General features: G+C 50.0%; 1 protein-coding gene across 8 annotated transcripts in view; it reads right to left on the reverse strand.

Annotated features, from left to right (window-relative positions):
- CHD4 (chromodomain helicase DNA binding protein 4) overlaps window positions 1–19,297 on the reverse strand; it is a 30,575-nt gene extending 11,278 nt beyond the window's left edge. For 5 of the 8 annotated variants that reach the window (XR_004925209.2, XM_036117664.2, XM_036117663.2 and 2 more), the window contains exons 1-25: window positions 19,138–19,297; window positions 18,083–18,260; window positions 14,397–14,518; window positions 13,974–14,189; window positions 13,636–13,754; window positions 13,273–13,514; window positions 12,889–13,016; window positions 12,510–12,645; window positions 12,178–12,356; window positions 11,752–11,991; window positions 10,694–10,897; window positions 10,370–10,575; window positions 9,880–10,011; window positions 9,703–9,799; window positions 8,560–8,751; window positions 7,865–8,065; window positions 7,537–7,674; window positions 7,132–7,253; window positions 6,864–7,037; window positions 6,373–6,514; window positions 6,155–6,286; window positions 5,917–6,034; window positions 3,119–3,243; window positions 2,540–2,777; window positions 2,200–2,375 (exon numbers count right to left, since the gene is read on the reverse strand). Coding sequence is in view for 7 of the 8 variants with exons in the window: in XM_036117664.2 (XP_035973557.2) it covers window positions 2,200–2,375; window positions 2,540–2,777; window positions 3,119–3,243; window positions 5,917–6,034; window positions 6,155–6,286; window positions 6,373–6,514; window positions 6,864–7,037; window positions 7,132–7,253; window positions 7,537–7,674; window positions 7,865–8,065; window positions 8,560–8,751; window positions 9,703–9,799; window positions 9,880–10,011; window positions 10,370–10,575; window positions 10,694–10,897; window positions 11,752–11,991; window positions 12,178–12,356; window positions 12,510–12,645; window positions 12,889–13,016; window positions 13,273–13,514; window positions 13,636–13,754; window positions 13,974–14,189; window positions 14,397–14,518; window positions 18,083–18,182 (3,879 nt within the window). In the remaining variant the exon portion in view is untranslated. The remainder of the gene's footprint in view (window positions 1–2,199; window positions 2,376–2,539; window positions 2,778–3,118; window positions 3,244–5,916; window positions 6,035–6,154; window positions 6,287–6,372; window positions 6,515–6,863; window positions 7,038–7,131; window positions 7,254–7,536; window positions 7,675–7,864; window positions 8,066–8,559; window positions 8,752–9,702; window positions 9,800–9,879; window positions 10,012–10,369; window positions 10,576–10,693; window positions 10,898–11,751; window positions 11,992–12,177; window positions 12,357–12,509; window positions 12,646–12,888; window positions 13,017–13,272; window positions 13,515–13,635; window positions 13,755–13,973; window positions 14,190–14,396; window positions 14,519–18,082; window positions 18,261–19,137) is intronic. The other 3 variants (XM_036117666.2, XM_036117665.2, XM_036117667.2) reach the window with 2 other exon arrangements.
- Between the last annotated feature and the right edge of the window lie 1,963 nt (window positions 19,298–21,260).

The raw sequence follows: 21,260 nt of genomic DNA on the forward strand, positions 1-21,260 counted from the left end.
TTAAAAAATAAAATCTTTTTTAAAAATTTGAAAAAAAAGGAGGGGAGGTCTTTATGTACCAGTTTGGACTAAATCTCCAAGATTGATTGATTGACTGATGGATTTAAAGATTTTATTTACTTACTTGAGAGAGAGAGAGAGAGAGAGCAGAAGCAGAGGGTAGTGGCAGAGGGAGAGAGGGGAGAGGGAGAAGCAGACTCCCCACTGAGCAGGCATCCCAATGAGGGGCTCGATCCCAGGACCCTGGGATCATGACCTGAGCCAAAGGCAGACGCCTAACCACATGAGCCACCCAAGAACCCCTTACTTATTTATTTTTAAAAGATTTTATTTATTGAAAGAGAGTGCGAGCAGAGGGGGGAACAGGGGCAGAGAGGGAGGGAGAGAGAAACCCAACAGACTCCCCACTGAGCTCAGAGCCTGGCTGGGGGGCGGGGCTCGATCCCACAACCCTGAGATCATAACCTGAGGCAACATCAAGAGTCAGATGCTTAACCAACTAAGCCACACAGATACCCCTAAATCTCTTAAGATTTATTAAGTGGACAAAAGCAAGGTACAGAACATTACGCATAACAAACTACTTTGTGTTTAAAAGAAAAAGGGAGGGGCGCCTGGGTGGCTCAGTTGGTTAAGCACCCAAGCAACTAACTCTTGATTTCGGCTCAGGTCAAGATTTCAGGGTTGTGAGATCGAGCCCCATGTCGGGCTCCATGCTGCGCCTGCTTAGGATTTTCTCTCTCTCTCCCTCCCCCCCTGCCCTGCTTTGTGCTCGTGTACTCTCTCTCAAAAAAAAAGGAAAAGGGAAAAAAGTGTTTGTGCGTGTATGTGAGCACAGGCACATGTGCATATATATGGATAGATATACATGTAACTTGTATGCACATAAAATACCTTTAGAAAAATATACAAGAAACTGAAAACATCAGTTATCTCCAGGGAGGGAACTAGATGGAAAAGAGATACCTTGTATCTTTTGAATCTTGACCAGTAAATCACTCTTTATTCAAAAAATATGATTTATAAAAGGTAAACAGCAGCTACAGTTACTTATGAGAGAGGGCCACCTGTATACCTGAGTAGCTGAGAGCAGAGGTTATCAATGGGAGGACCCCCCGCCCTTCCCCAACACTCAGCATGTGCTGCCCCAGCCAATCACCCCCATGCAGCCACTGCCCTGACAGAAACCCGGAGCACCTTACAGGAGGGCTGCTGTGATTGAATACCACTGGTCCACAGACCGAGGTCAGAATTTTCAGCCACAGTTACACACAACCGAGGCTGGCAGCACCACCTCCCGAGGAGAACAGAGATAATGGGTATATATGAGAAAAACATAGCAAGGGGGATGGTTTTGAGTGAGAAGGGTGAGAAAAGATGGGAAAGACTACCAGAAATCTATGTCAATTCAAAGAACACTGAGTTGGGTGGTCTAAAGGGGGGACCAGAAGAGAAAGTAATTTTGTTTTTTTTATTTTATACTTCACTTCTAGGGGGAAAAATTATTAAAGAAGCCACACATTTATCAGTTTTACATTTTTTGTTTTTGGTAAAAAAGACCCAGAAAAGGAAGGGAAGAGAAAAAGGGAAAACAATTCTAATGTTTTAAAAAGTACAGAGAAGTAGGCTGCTTAGATATGTATCTCATCTCTTGCCTTTTCTTTTTTTTTTTTTTAAGATTTTATTATTTATTTATTTGAGAGACAGAATGAGATAGAGAGAGCATGAGAGGGTCAGAGGGAGAAGCAGACTCCCTGCCGAGCAGGGAGCCCGATGTGGGACTCGATCCCAGGACTCCAGGATCATGACCTGAGCCGAAGGCAGTCGCTTAACCAACTGAGCCACCCAGGCGCCCCTCTTGCCTTTTCTCCAGAGACTTGAGATAGCAATCAGAAGTTTATTTGTAGGGTTAATAAAATACGTAAGTGAAAATGAGATTCTGATAAGGAAGAGCTAATATACGTAAAAGTTTTCAGTGTGAAATTTGGCTGTGAGTTTCCTGACAGCCACAGCAAAAATGAGAGCATGACTGCCCATATGTGACAGTATTTATTTCCAAAGGAATAGATAGATCAATTCATCAATGTACTTACTGACTTACCTACAGATGTTTTCCTCTTGTCTCAAATACCATCCTGGTCTCAATAACAATTTCCAGACCAATCACCAAGCACAGCATTGCCTTGGACTCATACTCACCCCCATCTCTTCTTCCCGCACCACGTACTGGGCCACTTTGAACGAGCTCAAATACTCATTCATGCCCTGCAATTCTGTGTCTTCTGTCTCATCCTGATTACGGTCCAGAAGTCGCTCAATGGCCTTGTCATCATAGTGGATAACACTGCTATCTTCTCCCTCTTTGTTGTCTCCTCCTATAAAGAATCAGAGGTCCACACCCTCAAAGTCAGCTTCAGCAGCTGCAGTGGTAAAAAAAATCCCACAGGACCCTAGGGCCAAGTCTCAGGACCCTAAGTATCAAATATATCCTTTCGAGAGGCCAAACCCCACACCAAAACAAGTTTTCCTGCTAGCTTACCTCCGTCTGTGGCTTCATCCTTAAATAGTTCCTCAGTGCCAAACTTGAGGATGTCATCAAGCTCCTGTTTGGACATGGATCCAGTCTTGGAGCCCAGCCCGGGCCGAACCACGAGATGCGTCAGCATCATCTTCTTCTTTGCCACCTGCGTGATGCGCTCCTCCACTGACGCACGGGTCACAAACCGATATATCATCACCTTCTTATTCTGCCCAATACGGTGAGCTCTGCTAAAAGCCTGAAGTTGGGCACAAAACAAAGTCAGAAACTGAAGTAACCATATTTTCCGGCTTCTGCTCTTGCCCTGACATCCACATAATAAGCTAAATCCAGCACGAGGCAGCTTGCTTTCACATGAAACTCTAAAACTCACCCCCCGCCCCAGACCCCACCCTCCATCATGTTACTCCAAATAAGACCACAGCTAACCCAAACTCTCTGGCTCACAATAAGGTAAAAGACATAAAAAGAATCTAATGTTTGCCCCTGAAACAACTAATTCCAGATGGTGGAGTCTTCACAGAGAACACTTGCATTACCAGTGAATTACTGTATACAAAGGCCGCTACCTCTGCTCACCTGGATGTCATTATGGGGGTTCCAGTCAGAGTCATAGATAATAACTGTGTCTGCAGTGGCCAGATTGATTCCAAGACCTCCGGCTCGAGTGGAAAGCAAGAAGCAGAACTGTTGAGCACCCGGTGCTAAGAAAGGAACCAAAACACCATTAGAAGTGTCTCCTGAGGGGCGCCTGGGTAGCTCAGTCGTTAAGCGTCTGCCTTTGGCTGGGGTCGTGATCCCAGGACCCTGGGATCAGCCCACCTCGGGCTCCCCGCTCAGTGGGAAGCCTGCTTCTCCCTCTCCCACTCCCCCTGCTTGTGTTCCCTCTCTCACTGTGTCTCTGTCAAATAATAAAATCTTTTTTAAAAAAATCCATGTAATGAGCCACATTAACAGGTTAAAAAAAAATTCTGATTGTCCCAATAGATATGAAAGTGCATCAGATAGATTTCTAGCATTTATTAATGATCAAAAATCTTACATTAAGGGGCGCCTGGGTGGCTCAGTTGTTAAGCGTCTGCCTTCGGCTCAGGTCATGATCCCAGGGTCCTGGGATCAAGCCCCCCATCGGGCTCCCTGCTCCACAGGAAGCCTGCTTCTCCCTCTCCCACCCCCCTGCTTGTGTTCCCTCTTTTGCTGTGTCTCTCTGTCAAATAAATAAATAAAATCTTTAAAAAAAAAGAAAAGTGTCTCCTGAATTCCAATTAATAAATGTAGAAGGCATGTTAAAAATACAAAACATCATCAGGCAAACACCATGGTAGTAATCACTGTAAGCAAGGTCCACAGATGGATGCTGAAATCAATGTGCAAGTTTAAAGAGAAAAGGTGCATGACCATAGTCTCGAATACCTCCCTCATCCAGTTATGGAATGGGTAAGTCATGGGGGTGAAAGGCAGACACAGAGAATACACTCAGTGATACTGTAATAGCGTATCACAACAGAAGGCAGCTACACTCATGGTGAGCCTAACTCACAGTTGTCCAATCACTACCTTGCACAGCTGACACCAATGTAACACTCTTGTGTCAACTATACTTCAAATTTGAAAAAAAAAAAAAAGACATTTATCAGTATCAATTCTAATGGGAAAAAAAATTAGTTTACCGTCAAGAAACTAAGCAGATACCACCTGAACTGAGTGATCAAAGTTAACATCCCCAGTAATGGGACATTACCAACATCTTGTCCTCCCCCTGATACGATGCAATGAAAAGAATACAGCACTGCTTCTATGGCATTCTTGCCCAAAATGTCTACTAAGCTCAACCTGCTGTAAGAAAACACCGGACAAACCCAAACTTAAGATATTCTAGGGGCGCCTGGGTGGCTCAGTCGTTAAGCGTCTGCCTTCAGCTCAGGTCATGATCCCAGAGTCCTGGGATTGAGCCCTACAACGGGCTCCCTGCTCCACAGGAAGCCTGCTTCTCCCTCTCCCACTCCCCCTGCTTGTGTTCCCTCTCGCGGTCTCTCTCTGTCAAATAAATAAAATCTTTAAAAAAAAAAAAAAAAAAGAGACATTCTATAAAATAACTAACCAGTGATCCTCACAAGTATCAATGGCATGAAAGCAAAGGAAAGAATGAAGAACTGTCACAGATAGGAAAGAGACACAACAACCAAATGCAATGGGGGATCTGGTATTGGACCCTGAAATAGGAAAAGGACATTAGGAGGAAAACTGGTAACGTTCAATTAAGATCTACAGTTTAGTTACTAGTATGCCATCAATCATCACTTCCTGCTTTTGACAGTTATACTGTGATCACGTAAGCGGTTATTATTGAGAGAAGCTAAGTGAAGAATATATATAAACTCTGTATTATTTTTTCCTACTTTTAAGTCCAAAATTATTTTTTTTTTTTATTTTTTAAAGATTTTGTTTATTTATTTGACAGAGAGAGACAAAGCAAGAGAGGGAACACAAGCAAGGGGAGTAAGAGAGGGAGAAGCAGGCTTCCCGCTGAGCAAGGAGCCCGATGCGGGGCTCGATCCCAGGACCCCGGGATCACGACCTGAGCCAAAGGCAGACGCCTAACGACTGAGCCACCCAGGCACTCCCAAAATTATTTTAAAATAAAAAATGAGGGGGTGCCTGGCTGGCTCAGTCGGAAGAGCGTGCAACTCTTGATCTCGGGGTCATGAGTTCGAGCCCTACGGTGGGTGTAGAGATTAATAAAGAAATTAATAAATAAACTTTCTAAAAACTAACTTAATGAAATCAGAAATAAGAAGGAGGGGGAAGAATGGGAGGAGTGGCAGCTCCGGAGACAGGTATGCCACATATTTGCGAACTGAGCTTGGTAAAGTCTTGGTCCCTCTCTGGGACTCAAGATACAACGAAGAGGGTTAAATAAAATGCTCTTCGTGTGGCAAAAAGAATGAAGACTCCAAACGGAAAAAAAAAAATCTGCCAGGAATAGTCCAAAACATCCTTTCAATCAAGGCATTCAAAAGCTTTATTCTTCCATATCACAATTGACAAAAACCCTAAAGAACCATACAGAAAAGCAGACAGACAAAAACAAGTGATCCAGGGGCGCCTGGGTGGCTCAGTCGTTAAGCGTCTGCCTTCGGCTCAGGTCGTGATCCTGGGGTCCTGGGATCAAACCCCGCATAAGGCTCCCTGCTCGGCGGGAAGCCTGCTTCTCCCTCTCCCACTCCCCCTGCTTGTGTTCTCTCTCTCGCTGTGTCTTTCTCCGTCAAATGAATAAATAAAAAATCTTAAAAAAAAAAAAAAAAAAGAACAAGTGGTCCATACAAAGACATGAGGAAATGAGAATGCATGGACTGAAACCACTCCCTCCCACTTACCATTGAAGCGGTCAATGGCCTCTTGCCGCATGTTCCCAGTGATCCCACCGTCGATACGTTCATACTTATAACCTTCATGTTCCAAGAAATCCTCCAACAGGTCCAGCATTTTGGTCATCTGGAAAAGGAGCACAGTTCAGTGAAGGGGGAGTCAGATGACAGTTGCTTTCCTCGCGTCGCTGAGGGCGGTCTACTGCTTTCTCCTCAAGCTCCCAGCCCAGCCCAGCCCACACAATACCTGAGAGAAGATGAGTACACGGTGCCCACCCTCCTTAAGGTTCTTGAGCATCTTCTGAAGCAGCAATAATTTCCCTGATGCTCGGATGAGGGCACTGCCATCATACATGCCATTAGGCATCTTAGGGGCTTCCTGAGGAAAGAAGCCAAAAAGAAACAAACACTGAGCCAAATGGAGCAACTCCAGCGCAGCGGGGGCTGAGAGGAGACAGGGCGTACCATCGCAGCCACAGGGAAGAGGTATGGGTGGTTGCAGCACTTCTTCAGATCCATCACCACATTTAGCAGAGAGACCTGGTTGCCACCACCTCGAGCATTGAGTGCTTCAAAATTTCGAGTAAGAATGTACTTGTAGTATTTCCTACGTGGACAAGATGGAGAGAGAAGTCAGACTCGAGAGCCTTTAGAGGACTCTTAACCTTTATATGACTCATGACACAGTCCCAAGGTCTGAGATCTTCCTTCCAACACATCTCACTTTAGGACCTAATGGCTGGAAACCTAACAGGCAGCACCACCAGCACCATCACGTGAAGGGAGGTATTTAACTACATAAGAACTAGGGCATGAGGTTTCTGTGTGATCTCGCTTGCTCCCGTCACCAGATGCCTGGCAGCAGAGTACAGGAAGGAATCAGAAACACTGCAGAGTAGTAGGTATCTAACTACTTGGACAAAATGGAGTCAATGCTTCTGTCCCTTCTGACTCACTTCTGCATAGGGCTCAGCTCCACGCGCACAATCAGTTCTGTCTTGGATGGCATATTCTTGAACACATCAGCTTTGAGCCGCCGCAACATATGAGGGCCCAGCATGTCATGCAGTTTTTTAATCTGGTCCTCCTTGGCAATGTCAGCAAACTCCTCCAAGAAGCCTTCCAAGTTGCTTCAGAAAGAGAAAGGAAAGCGATATAGGAAATGGGCAACAGGAAGAATTAGAAGCAGAATTATCAGCTGATTATGGAGAAACACACACTTACTGGAACCTCTCGGGGGTGAGAAAGTTGAGCAGATGAAACAACTCTTCTAGATTGTTTTGTAATGGAGTCCCGGTCAGCAACAGCTTGTGTTGGAGTGAGTAACCATTTAACACTCGGAAGAACTGGAGAAGCATATGGAGAAGGTGAAATTCAATGAAAAGAGAAATCTGGGAGATGTCTGCAAACCTGAGCTGTTTCACTGCCCAATGGTTAAGCCTCCACCCCGCCCCCCCCCCATCTCCATCCCCCTTTTAAGGCCTGGCCACCAAGAGGAATCTCAAGTGAGGAGGGAAGGCAAAGACTATTTGACCCTTTCCTCTCCTCCCAGGTCCTCCTCCCCTTAAGGAGTAGGTGGTACTAGAAAACTCAAACCGGAGGCAATAACCTCCCTCCCTTCACTCTCACCTTTGACTGATTGTTCTTGAGCCGATGCGCTTCATCCACAATGAGGCAGGCCCAATCAATGGAACCCAAGATAGCCATGTCAATGGTAATCAACTCATAGGATGTCAGCAGCACGTGGAATTTCACAGATGCCTCTTTCTGCACAAAGAGGCAACCTGGTCACTAACGTCCAACCCCTCCAGTGAAGGTTAACCCAAGGGACTTATGGGGTTTTCCCTCCTCCCAACGGTTATCCTTCTGCCTCACCGCAGGGACTAGAGTCAGAAGGAAGCCGACTAAGCCCGCAGCAACAACTCCCTCTAGGGTGGTCTCCCTCCCACTGAGATACCTTCATGCGAGAGGCTTTCTTGCCACCACGAATGGCATTGTCTTCAAAGGAGAACTCATTCTCTCGGATGATGGCACGGCTGTCTTTGTCACCCACATAGGTCACCACATACATATCTGGAGCCCACATTTCAAACTCCCGCTCCCAGTTGATGATGGTAGAAAGAGGGGCACTCACTAGGAAGGGGCCTTTGGAATGACCCTTGGAGAAAGAAGAGAAGTGGCGGAGTAAGGACTGCGGGCCCCAGCACCCATTTCTACCTCTACCACTGCCCCCAAGGCCGGCTGAGGACTGGCATGTGTGCTGCTACTCCTACCCTCACCTTTGTCTACGCAGGAGAACACCTGGCCTACTCCTTCCCACAGCACACCCACCTTTACAGAGAGTTTAGAACCCGACCCCATCCTGTAAGTCTTTCTGTGCTAATTCCACTCACAACTCTGCTTATCTCAACGGGTATTTGTTCCCCTAAGACTGAGGCTCTATGCACCAATCATTCCACCAATGATTCTACCCAGGGCTCCATCCCTTCAATCCATCTCTGTATATGTGTGTCTATCTTACTGTCATTCAACAATGTTCTTCAAGTTCTGTGACCAATTTTTTCCTTCCTTTTTCTCTCTCCTCAAGAGCGTGAAAAAACCACAAACACAAAATACCCACACACAAAACAACTAACAGCCCAGCGTTCCTACCTCCTTGTAGAGAGAATAGAGGAAGACTGCTGTCTGGACAGTCTTCCCAAGGCCCATCTCATCAGCCAAGATGGTGTCGGTGCCTTGAGCCCAGGAGAAGCGCAACCAGTTCAAGCCCTCCATCTGATAGGGGTGCAGGGTTCCACCCGTAGCATCCAGGTACTCTGGCTGTCGCTCATACTTCACTGTTGGCTGAAGGATGAAATGAAGGAAGTCAAGAGCTGGCAAGGAACTCCCTTCCTTGCATAAGACAGCAGATGCTTGCTCCTCACACATCCTCACTAGATCCTCAAGAGCCACAAAGAACTGTGGGGAAGAAGATCCTCAAGAGCCACAAAGAACTGTGGGGAAGAAGATCCTCAACGGCTACTGTAACTTTGCGTTTGATTTAGGATCCTCCAGGAAGCAGGGCAACTAAACCATCAGACCGACTGAGATCTTGGTCCTACAGATCTCTGACGGAAGACAGCATCATATAGCCTCCCTAGCAATATAGTAATTCTGCTAATCAAGATCCACCAGGTCAATAATCCTATGTTCCTCCTAGAGTCCTCTTTTTTTTTTTTAAGATTTTATTTATTTATTTGACAGACAGAGAGAGCCAGAGAGTACAAGCAGGGGGAATGGCAGAGGGAGAAGGAGAAGCAGGTTCCCTGCTGAGCAGGGAGCAGGGAACCCGATGTGGGGCTGGATCCCAGGACCCTAGGATCATGACCTGAGCCAAAGGTAGATGCTTAACCGATTGAGCCACCCCCACATCCCTAGAGTCATTTTTTTAACCTTAACAGTCCTTATGTTATATTATACAAATGAAACCCAGAAAAAATAAGCCATGAATTAAGAATCAGAAGACCCAGGTTCCAGTACAAGTTTCATAAAAGCTTAGTTGTGTGACCCATCCCTAGGTAACACTTTCTCAATCATAGAGAATACCATCTCCTATGTTTTTACTTTTCTGATGATGCAAAGAGAAAACGATGCTAGCATTTCTGTCGTCTAGAGGAGCGGAGCAGTGGGCAAGCAGTCTAGCTCTGACGCTGCTACTGGCAGAGCCGCACTAAAGGCCCCATCCGGAGACTGGAGCACACAAGACGGAGCGTCCCCCCCAACAGATTGTACCCTCCTTCTTCTGCCCCAACTCACATCAACTGTAGGAGTTTCAGGAGGCCTCTCCAACTTCCTCAGCTTCACCTTCTTGAGCTTCTTGCCTGGTCGTCCTTCCTCACCCCTCATTAACTCCCTAAAGAAGACAGACATCACACAGCTACCCAAGGTCTTTCCCGGTAAGAACCAACTCCACACCTCAGCAAAGCTGCCCACCTGTGGTTCCAATAGCTCTGCTTGAACAGGTCGTAGTCCTGTATTTCCACATCCTCACTCTCCCAGGATGCCTGATCGTAGGGCAAGTCCCGCCACTTGATCAAGTAGTGGACGTGGCCCTTCTTGTCCACACTGAAAGGTCAAGGAGAAAAAAATCCTCACAGCCAGAAGGCCACTTCTCACTCTCAAAAAGTGCCCAAAATGTACGTTCCAAACTAGACTTCTAGGAAGGCCAGATGCCACACGTATTTAGAATCTCTACCACACCAGTCTCTGGACCTAAAATTACATCTAATCTATAGTTTTCTCCTATGGCTCAAATACCAAGATTCAGTCAGATAATAATAATAAAATGACATATCTCTTCCAAGTTTAAATCACCGGTGACATCCATTTTCTTACTCCCTTTGGCAGCAGTCTCCCAATGGATATGCTGCCTGCCTCCAGTACGCCCAAGACCACCACCAGTCTGGCCCAGCTCCACTGGTACCTGTGGTTGAGAATTCGGTGGATCATCATCCACTCAGGTTTTATCCCATAGCGATAGAAGCGTTCCTCCATCTCTGCAAATTTAGGGTCTTTGTTCTTGCGCTTCCGGCTCTTCTCTTCATCACCACCAAAGTCCCCAGAAGGTGGTTCGTCCATATCATTCTTCCGCTGATAGTTTCGGAACATCACTTGACAGTGCAGCTCCAACTGCAAGCAGGAAGAGACATCAGCCACCATGGTGGCATCCGCTCCTTCCAGCCACAAGGCCATTTCTCATGACCCTCTTCACTGCAGCCCCCAGATCTCTAGCCTATCCCAGGTTTACCTGCAGTTCAGACACCCAGGAGCAGTGCCAGTAAGACATGCCTTGCCATTTCACAAAGAACTGCCGCTCTGGCCGCCCCTCCAGGGGCTTGGGAGAGGGAGTATTGGGATCAGCATCTGGAGGCCGAGGCACTGGTGTGGGAGATGGTGGCTGACCCCATTTCCAGATTAGAATCTTCTGAACTTTGCCCTTAAGAGCTGGACACTGACAGAAAAAAACGATTCAACAACAAACCATTACCGAGGAGAGGAAATGATACAGTCCATAGCCTCAACCTTATCAAGGGATTATTAAAATCTCATTTCAAGAGGTGCCTGGGTAGCTTAGTCCATTAGGAGTCCGACTCTTGGATTCAGCTCAGATCACGGTCTTGGGGTCATGGGATCAAGCCCCGCATTGGGGCTCAGTGTGGAGTCCGCTTGAGATCCTCTCCCTCTCCCCCTCCGCACCCACCCCCATTCGTGCTCTCTCTCTCTCTTAAATAAATAAATAAATAAATAAAATTCTTAAAATCTCATTTCAAGAAGGACCATTCTAGGTAAAGAATAATAGAATTCCCTCTCCACTTCTGGACTTCATCCAGAATTTGAGTGACACTATCACTCCTACCTGTTTAACAGAGCCAGTAGCTAGACTTCAACAATAACCCAGAACAAGGAAAGCACAGAAAACCCCCAGACCTAGAGTCCAGAATTCCTCTCGTAAGCAACTGAAAAGCAATTAAGTGACCCTATTAGCCATTCTAAACTACCAAGACCCCAAGGCTGGGTGTGAAGACAGAATGGATGCCCTAGGCTAGAAGAACACTGCTTTAAGAACACCCCTTAAAAGAGCTGGCAAAGCATCAACTCTTCTGTTCAAAGTTAATCCTACATTTTCCCAAAGCTATCCCCAGACTACATGAAAAAGGAAAATAACCTGTCTCAGGGCTAAAGATAGAGTTCTCCAGTGACCTCTCCTGCGCCCCAGCCCCCGAAAGCCTACACATAAAAGAGGTACACCCTTCCGCTAGACTACACTGCCCACACCTCCCACCTCGGCTGGGGTCAGTCACTCACCGTACAACGGGGACAGAGCCATTCACCATTAGGGATCTCTGGAAGTGGGGGGTTCAGGCAGTGGATGTGGTAGGATGAAGGACAGGTGTCACAGCAGAGCAACTCCCCACCATCCTTACAGACACGACAGAATTCCATATGGTGGTCATCCTCCTCTTCTGGGTCTCCCCCAACCTCTTCCAGGATCTCCTCACCCTCTGAATTGTCCTCTTTAGCCTCCCACTGGATGCCTTCCTTCTCCTTCAGTAAAGGACCACAGAGTCAGATTATTACCACCCCCCACCCACCCAAGTCAGAACCACACCCAACATTCTTTTGAATGCTTCCCAAAGTCCACACCAGCAACACCACCCAGGCCCAAAAGATCTCTATCACCCCACCCTTCCTCTTGAGGGTTCCAAAGGGCCACAATGGCCAGGTACTCACGCAGTGTGGGCAGCTCCACTTGCCCTCCGGAGCCTTCTCCATATCCGGATCCAGGCAGACCATGTGGTAAGCTCGGGGACAGGTATCACACAGGATGATCTCACCGCCTTGCTGGCACACCTCGCAATAGTCCTGGTGGTCTGTCTCATAACCATCCACAGCAGTCACCTCCTCCTCGCCTGGGCAAGGAAGAGGGAAAGCCCAGTTATTAGAAAAAAACTACCTCCCCCCACCCCTCCTAAAATAAACCCAACCCCGATCTCCTTAGGGAGATTCTTCCCCAGTCATCCCCACCCCATCCCATCACACACAGACCCAAAAAAGAAACACACCTTTCTTTTTCTTTTTGGTCGTTCGCAGTTTCTTGCGGCTGCGGCTACTGCGGCTGGTGGAACCGTCAGAAACGGAGTAGCTATTGATACTGGCATCGTCGAAGTCAGACTCTACGTCCAAGTCGTCATCCTCGCTCTGGCAGAAGAAGAAGGAAGGTTAGAGCTTGAAGCCAACAGGAAGGAGGGTGCTAGAGAAGGGATCGCTCTACTAGGGGTGCGAGAATCCCAGCAAGGACGCTCAAGTAAGAAGCCTAGTCACCGTGTTCTAGGGCCAACAGTCCCCCCCCTTACGTGCCTACCGTGAGGGCTAGACCCGGACATAACGTTAACGTCGTACTACATACGGCACCCTCACCACAGGGGCAGGCTGGGCTCTCACCGAGGATCTCTTACGCTTAGAACCAAAACCTCCCAGCTTGATTTTCAGGGGAGCTACTTTCTTGGGTTTAGGCTTCTTGGCATCAGGTACACGAGGGCTGCCCTTGGGCTTCCTCCGAGCATTGGGACCTAAAATCAGAAGAGCACAAGTAAGATTATATATTCCAAATGCACGACAAGGCAGAAGATGGGGAAGATAATACAATGTTCTCCACCTGAGCGGGTTTCCCTGTGCCCAGCTTCCCAAATTTCTCTCGTAAATCCAAGATTCATTTCCCCCTCACACTCCTCTATCTGGAGGCTGACAGAACAGCATCCCCATGCTTCCTCTGTCTTCAACATCCCACACCCACACCATCCCGCCTCGCAACGGGTCCCCTTTCACCTTTGCCCTCCTTGGTCTTGGCCTTGCGGATAGGCACCTCCACAGGGGGAGGAGGTGGGGCAACTTCAGTGGCCGTCACCATGCTCTCCACCACAGCCACTGCCGCCGCCGCCGCCGCCGCCACTGAAGCCCCAGAACTGCCTTTGAAGGGATTGTTGGTGCTGAACTCACGCCACTTTGCACCCAAAACCATCATCATCTTGGAGACAGCAATCTTGGGGTTTTTGGCAGCAATGAGAGGCCTGGTGGAAAAACGGACAAGAACAAAGAGGAAAAAGTTTAAGAATAAAAGAGAGAGAAAGAGAAGCAAGAAGATATTATACAAGCACTCTCCTCCCCGGGGCCCAAGACCCTCCTGTTTACCGGACAAACTGGCTGAAGGCCTTGTAGTTGGTGAGGGTGCGGTAATCCTCCTCTGAGAACACATGGTCAATGTCTTCCATGCCCCAGTCTTCCAGGAGCTGAGCAGAGGATTTAGGCTCCTGCAGAGAGAGCAAGGTCAAGGACCTGACACCTAGTGCCCACACTTGCTAAAGGGAACCTGAGCTGAGACAAAGGCTTGCAAGCCCAGGGGAGGGGAGCGGAGAGAAAATCATTACAAACAGGGAGAGAAGACACTCGAAGGGGCAGTGCAGTCTCTGGGGGACAAAGGACAGGACTGTCGACAGCAAGCATGGAGGACAGGACAGAGGTCAAGGCACCTTTGAATCATCGTCATCGTCATCCTCCTCCTCCTCTTCCTTCCGCTTGGATTTGCTCTTCTTTTCTTTCTTAGGTCCAAGCTTCTTCTTCTTCTTCTTGCCAGGGGTATAGTCGCTGCCCTCACTGTCTGAGCGCAGAGCCACCTCTTCCTCCTCCTCCACAAACTCCGGCCCCTCCCCAGAGCTGTCCCCCAGCTGCCGGCACAAGAGCATACGCTGGAGCAGGGAAAGGGGAGAGGGAGAGGGAGACAGACACACACATGCTACACACATGCTGACCTCAGGACAGCCCTGAGGCTCATCCCCAGGACCTGGGCCCACCACTCTAGAAGAAGAAACAAATGCCCCCCGCCCCTCAACCGTTCTCATCAGAGCTTCTCCCCTCTTCTTCTTATTCCCCAAAACATCCAGTCACCCACTCACCTCCTTTTTTTGGCGCTTGCTCTTAGGGATTTTAGGGTCCCGAGGTTTCTTAGGCTTTTTCTTCTTCTTGAGCTTTGGAGTCTCTGCTTCTGACAAATCCTCTTCTGGGTCCTCTTCATTTTCTACATATATTTGGCAGAAAGAGGCAAGTAGAGAAAAGATCAATAGCAAAAGGTTAGAGCCTAATCCAGAGGCTTTAGACTATTCCCCCACCTCTTGTCCCAGATTCTACTGAAGAGAACTGCTATACTCACCACAGAAGGAAGCTGATACTCAGGACAAAAACAGACAAAGAGAGAGCTGTATATACCCGAAATAGGCCTGTCAGGCCAGATCAGGCCCACCTCGGGCAGCTGTCCAGACCCCTGCCTCCTTTCCCTCATCCCTAACAGGAATCCTCTATATGTTCACCAGTGCAGCTGAAGCAAGCTGCTTAGAATTAACCAAATAAGAGAAACAGGTCTAGCCCTCCTCCAACTGTCCACCAAATATCCTACAAACCAGGGAATGAAAATGAAAGGTCGTACCCATAAGGCAAAAACGAGAGAATACACCTTCACTACATTCCCAGAACGCTATCAGTCCAGGGGTCCCAGAAACCACACCCTTCACTACCCACTTTGGGTCATCATTGCTTAAAACCACCAGAATCCTCAAGCCCCAGGTTCAGTTGTCAGCCCAATATCACACCCACTCCCAAACATAATTTCCTTTCCCCATCTCCAGCTCCACTGTTCCTCCCCAGCTTCTCCTGGGTCAGTAGCCTCTTCTCCCCAGGGGCCCAAATCAGCCCAGCTGTCACCATCTCCTCCACACACCACCCCCCCATCCTCCTCCCATCTGGCTCCACCTCCTCCCCTGGCTGGGAGCACACACAAAGCCTGGGGTAATACTGAGAGCTCCTGGGCAGGGATAGGTGGGAAGGGGCACAGAGGGGGAGGAGAAGGCCAGGATGCAGCTTCCTTTGTAACTAACACACATTCACACCACCTCCCTCCTCCCTCCTCTCTCTCCTTCTTCCTAAGCCACCCCCGCCCAGGGAGGGGGGGAGTGGAGAAGGGAGTGGAGAGAAGGAGGGAGTGCCTCACCCACTGAGGAGAGGGAAAATGGCTCCTGACCGCAGAAGCCAGCCCAGGGCACCCAGCTGCCAACATAGGACAGGAAGTAGCAGGGGAGGGGGGTGGGGTTGAGAGAGGTAGCCGAGGAAAGACTACCCTCACAAAGACTTCCCAAATTCCTACCTGGCCCCAGGTCCACATGCCACTTCTCCTAACACCTATTCTGGGATGACACAGTTCTCAAGAGGCCACTCTTAATGTCCTAGGCAAGGAAACCCAAGACAAACATGAAGGGTAATACAAGAGGGACTGGGTTACTCCCTCAATCGTAATTATTTCTCCAATCATCAAAGCTAAGATTTAACAAAGGCTCAGTGGAGCTATGATCAGAGCATACAACCTTCTCAAATTTTTGATATCCAAAATATCTACCTTGAGGAACGGGAGCCCACGAGAAGTCTCTACAACTCAGTTTCCTCCTCACCACCTACCTCCCGAAGAGTCCAAGCCATAGATCCTAAACCACCTCTCACAGATTAGTAGGAGCCACCTGGCCAACAGATGGGAGTGATGTCTACACCAAGAAAAAAGGAGCAGCACCTGGACAGTGCTGGACAACAATATGCTTTCTTCAATCCTACACATGCTCTTCGCCCCTGACCCCAGAACTAGCCCTAAAATGCTTCTGGCTCCGCCCTTCCTGAGCAAGGCAGATACTAGGGAACATGAGACATTAAGCTTGACAAAGCACCATCAGCCTCCCCCCACTCAGCCCAGGATCAGGCCAGGCATAAGAAAGCCCCTCCCATTCCCTTGGGAATGGAACACCAGCCTGGATCTCACCAGAAAGAATCATTTTCTTCAGGCTTCTCCCCAGCAATCCCCATGTCGTCCCCCTCACTAATCAGTTACAGCTCTTGGTTCCTCGTCTCCCTTACCTCCATAAAAGCTGGATATAAGGACAAACCCACGCAGGTGAAGGGGATACCCATCCTCATAAGACCCCCAAACTTCTCAGGCAGATAATGTGCTGAGACAACATGCGGCAAAGTAGCTGAGACATAAAAGATTTGGGAAAGGGGCAGGAATGGGGTGTGGCAAGTGGAAAAACTGGGTCATGCTACAGCTTGGGGCAGAGTTCACCCTGGGAGCCTGCACAGCTCCCAATCAACACGGGGGCAGCCCCAGACCAAGGGGCCAATGGGAAGCCAAGATGTGGAACCAACATTGGCTGGATAGCACTACTACTCCTCTGGCCCCTCACAGAAAGGATCAGATCATATTACCTATACCACCACCCCACCCCCACCTTGGGCAACAGCACAGAAATTTGCCACCTTGGCCTACACAGTGATAAGACTCAAGCCTAAGTTTCTTATCCCAACAACCGAAGACTCAGTAACAACACTGACCCCTCTCCTAAGTGGCCTCAGTTTCAAACGAAGACTTCCAAACTCAGAAGACACCAAATGTAGAAACATCTTTCCCAGACCACCTCAACTTGCTGCTAGAGCTAAGGAGAGACAAGGCAGAAGTGAAATATGTTTGATGGGAAACAAAAAACAGGACCGGAAAGCTCTGCAATTAAAGGAAAAATAAACATAAGCAGAGAGGATAAAAAAATGGCATGGAAAAAAAAAAAGCTCGAAAAAAGGTCAAGGAAACAAGTAGGTGACTTAGCTAGGAGCTCTTTAAAAGACAGGCGAAAGAGACATCCACTTAGATGCATGACATCAATCACCATTTGAGAAGAGACAAGGGCTACTCCAATCAGGCAGGGTGATTATAACCATACGGGTTTGGCCAGTCCAAGGAGCCACCCCCAAACACAGACAGAACAACCCCCAACACACCTACACAAACACTTCATGCCACCAGCCCAAACCCTAGGCTCCCTGCAGGGAGGGAGAAGCCTCTAGGAAAAAAAGCCTCTATTATGTCCACTTGCCATGGGAAGGGGGGGGGTGCCCAGGGTGTCACCTCTGTTCTTTTGCCCCTCCCTAGTATATCCTTCAGGCTGTGACATCCTACCCCTAGCCCCCATCATTTCCCCACTTGAAACATTCCAGCAATCTGCCTGGCTAAAAGCGCTGCACATCCCAGCTGAGGAGCGCAATTCAAACTTCACACAGTTGAGACAGCACAGAAAACCGGTAACTGATCAGAAGCTAAAAATAATCAGATAGAGAGTAACCAGCACTCCCTCTCTCCTTTCCACAGCAGCAACCACAGGATCCTGCTAACACAGATGACCTGCAGGTCTCCAACATGCAATTCTCAACACCCACCCCCCACCCCCACCCCGCCTCCAGGGGTCCCAGCCACCTGCATTCCTCCATGGACCCACACAAGGTAAGGTCGGCCAGCCCAGAGAGCTCCCTCAACCGGGAATTGCATAGCATTCCTGAAGACAGTGCAGCAAGCTTGCATCTCGGTCCCAGAGCCCAGGAGGCACATGGCTTCCACCCCCTCCCACAAGAGCTCCGCAGAAGGGAACCACTCCCTTCGGATGCCCTCCACCTCAGACTCTGCACAGAGAGAGAGAGAAACTCAACCCTGCCTCACCAGAGTCGCTAGGGAGGGCCCAAATGCCTCCTTCCTGCCCTGGGCCCTTGGGGAAGATGTTACCTGGGTGGGGTGGGGGCAGGCTGTTGTTCAAAAGTGCATCCATATCTTCCTCCTCGCTGCCCGCCGAGCAGGGGGACGGGGAGCCCAGGCCCGACGCCATCCCCTTCCGCTCCCGGCCAGGGAATTGGCCCAGCTGCTCCTGCCTGCGGCCTGGGGCCCTCTACACTGGCCCGAGTCACTGTGCGGGGGAGGGGGGGAAGAAAGAGAGAACAGTCAGTGACGCGCACTGTCCCCCTCCCCCACACCCACCCGCTCTTTCCGCCCACCACCACCAGCGGCCCCCCCACCCCAGCCACCCTAGCAGGGCACCCGAGCCACTCAGGCTGAACTTAGTTCCACACTCCTCGAGGGCAGCCCGGAAGCCGGCTCCCCAACCGGAGCCCCCCGCATGAGCGGGAGCGACGCCCCCGAGGGCAGGCTGGTGCAGGCGTGGGGAGGGGGAAAAACCAGGCTGGACCGAGCAGGGTGTGACGGGGGGGCGGGGAGGGAGGGGGGTCCGAGTGGCCACGGCGCGGGGGGGCCCGGGGGAGGCGGCAGGCGGCGAGGCGCTCGGGGACACAAGGTCACTTGGGGGTGGGGGGGCGCCTCCCTGCGCCTGGGGAGGGGCCAGTCCCCAGACAGGGCAGCTCTCCAAAGGCTGTCCTCTGGGACAACTCAGGTTCTCCGGAGGAGCTGCGGGGCCGAGGGGGCGTGGAGGCTCGGGCGCTCCAGGGGGCTGGAAGCTGGGACGCGGGGGGCTAGGGAGCGCCCACCGGGCAGGGGGCCGGGCCACGTGTCCCGGGGGGCAAGTGAGCAAAGGGCGAGGGGGCGGGCGCCGGGCATTGTGGGAGACCAAGCCCGAGGTGGGAGTCGCGGGGAGCAAGACTCGGGCCGGCTTAGGGCGGGGGTGGGGGGGCAGGGCGCCCTGCAGGCAAGGGAAAAGAAGGGTCGGCTCCTCTGGGCAGGGGGCGGTCCGCGAGTCCGGGACGTCTGAGGAAGGGGTGGGTGGAGGGATGAGCTTGGGGGCTGGTCGGGCTGAGAGAGGCGTCTCTTTGGGAACCCCGTGCTCTCCTCACCCCGGAGCCGCCGCAGGTCGCGCTGGGTCCGGCCCGGTGTCACTCCCGCTCCGGCTCCTCCTCGCCGCGGCCGAAGGGGGGAAAATGGCTCCGGCTCCGGCGTCGCCTCTTAAAGGGCCCGAAACACCGGCCGGGAAATCCCACCGCACAGGCCCCGCCCCCCCACGGACAGCCCATAATAACCTCAACCAACTCCAACCCCCCCCTCCACTACCGCCACCCTCCTCCCTAGGTCTCCCGGGCAACCCCCGCCCCCTCGTCGCTCAGGCAACCGTTGGCCACGCCCCCTTCGAGCGCGCGCGCGCGTGTCACCCGGGCAACCACCCACCTCCTGGCCATCCCATAATACACACGGACACCCCCCACCACCACCCCCCCACACACACACACTCCATACACCTATATGCCAAAGCTGTTGACATCTCATAATATTGCAGACCTTTTGCAACTAACCCTTTCCCCACCTCAGACATCCCATAATAGCCATCCTTTGCCAACTTCTTCACTCTTGGCCCCTAATGCTAACATCCCATAATAATTCGTCACCTCTCCTTCCCCATGGCCATCCCATAATAAGCACCCCTCCCAGCACTTCAGCCTCACAGCCCATAATACTCATCCCCATCCCCCACAGACATCCCATAATAACCACTCTTCGTCCACCCCCAATTTGATATCCCATAATAGTCAGAAACTCCCCCCCCACCACCACATTACAACAACGGACACTTCGGCCTCCTCCCACACACATCCCGTAATAATCAGTTTCCCACTTTCTATACTGACATCCCATAATAACCAACCCCCTAGCCTGAGCTGCCCTCAGCCCCTGCAGGCTAGGGTCTAGATCCTCACACCACCACCCTCAGCCTTCATACATTCATTCTAACTCCACAGCCCATAATAACCACTTCTTCTCTGTCAAAGAGATATCCCATAATGATCCGCAGCCTTACTGTCACCCTACAGATGGACATCTAATCTCCCTTTCTCTAAACGCTCGAAAGATATCCCATAATTTTACTCCCCCACCCACACCCTGATATCCCATAATAATGTCAAGGAGCCCGTGGTCCACCAGACATACTCTAACACTCCCAGCGCAGCCCAGTGTCACATCCCATAATGCTTCATCTCCAGCCACCACCCCTATACCTTTCCAGCCAGGCATCCCATAATATTCATATTCAAACCTCCCCCACCTCCACAGGCTGTCAGTCTATTCTAACACCCAGAGCCACAAGGGTGAAGCAGGCTACCCACACTGCCCTGTGCCGGCCTCAACTTGTACACACCTTTATCCCTTTCTGGGCCAAAGCAGTATCCTGGCATAAAGCCTCTTGATGTCTAGAACAAACCCTACCTTCCCTCATCCCATCATTTCCAGACACTCAGGAACTGAGAGTTAATCTAGGGCCCCAGCCAATCCCACCAAAATCCAGTTATTCTCCAGATGCTTACCTTCAGCTCTTAAGTTTTGAGTAAGGCCAACCAAATACCATGCTGACCAGATGAGCCATTTACATGAAGTTTAATTCAGCCACAGCATCCCATAATAATTATAAACTCTTATCTTTAGAAAGGAGTCTTTAGACTATTTCTTAACATTTCAGCAGCCCTTCTCCCACGTCACCCTGCCTCCCCAGGTCAGGTGGTCCAACACGCCTGGGCCACTCCCATGGATGGACAACCCACCATGATGTGAAGTGAGGATCCTGCTATGTATATGCCAAGAACCAAGACCCGCTCTCCCTCTCCTCACTGCTACTCATGTTCATTCAACAGATGCTGCCAGAGCACCTAGGAAGGCACCAAGCTGGGCACCAGGGAATGCAAGGACCACAGGTGCCTCCCTTCAAGAAGCATAAACAACCCATAAAACTATGAGACAAGATAGAATGTCTGATGTCAAGGGAACACTGCAGAGTTGTATTTCCCAATTTCCTGTTACAGAGAATAAAACAAATCCCAACTGGTCTCAAGAGAGATCAGATCCCAGGAGAGGTTCTTGATGGTCCTTCTAGAGGCTAGAAGGTATTCCAAAAGGATTTATGATATAGATGGGTGGTCAAGATATCTCCTATCCATTCCCTACTGCACTAAGGGATTTTGATTGGAAAGCA

Source organism: Halichoerus grypus, chromosome 6 (genome assembly GCF_964656455.1).
Source record: "Halichoerus grypus chromosome 6, mHalGry1.hap1.1, whole genome shotgun sequence".
NCBI classification, from domain to species: Eukaryota; Metazoa; Chordata; class Mammalia; order Carnivora; family Phocidae; genus Halichoerus; species Halichoerus grypus.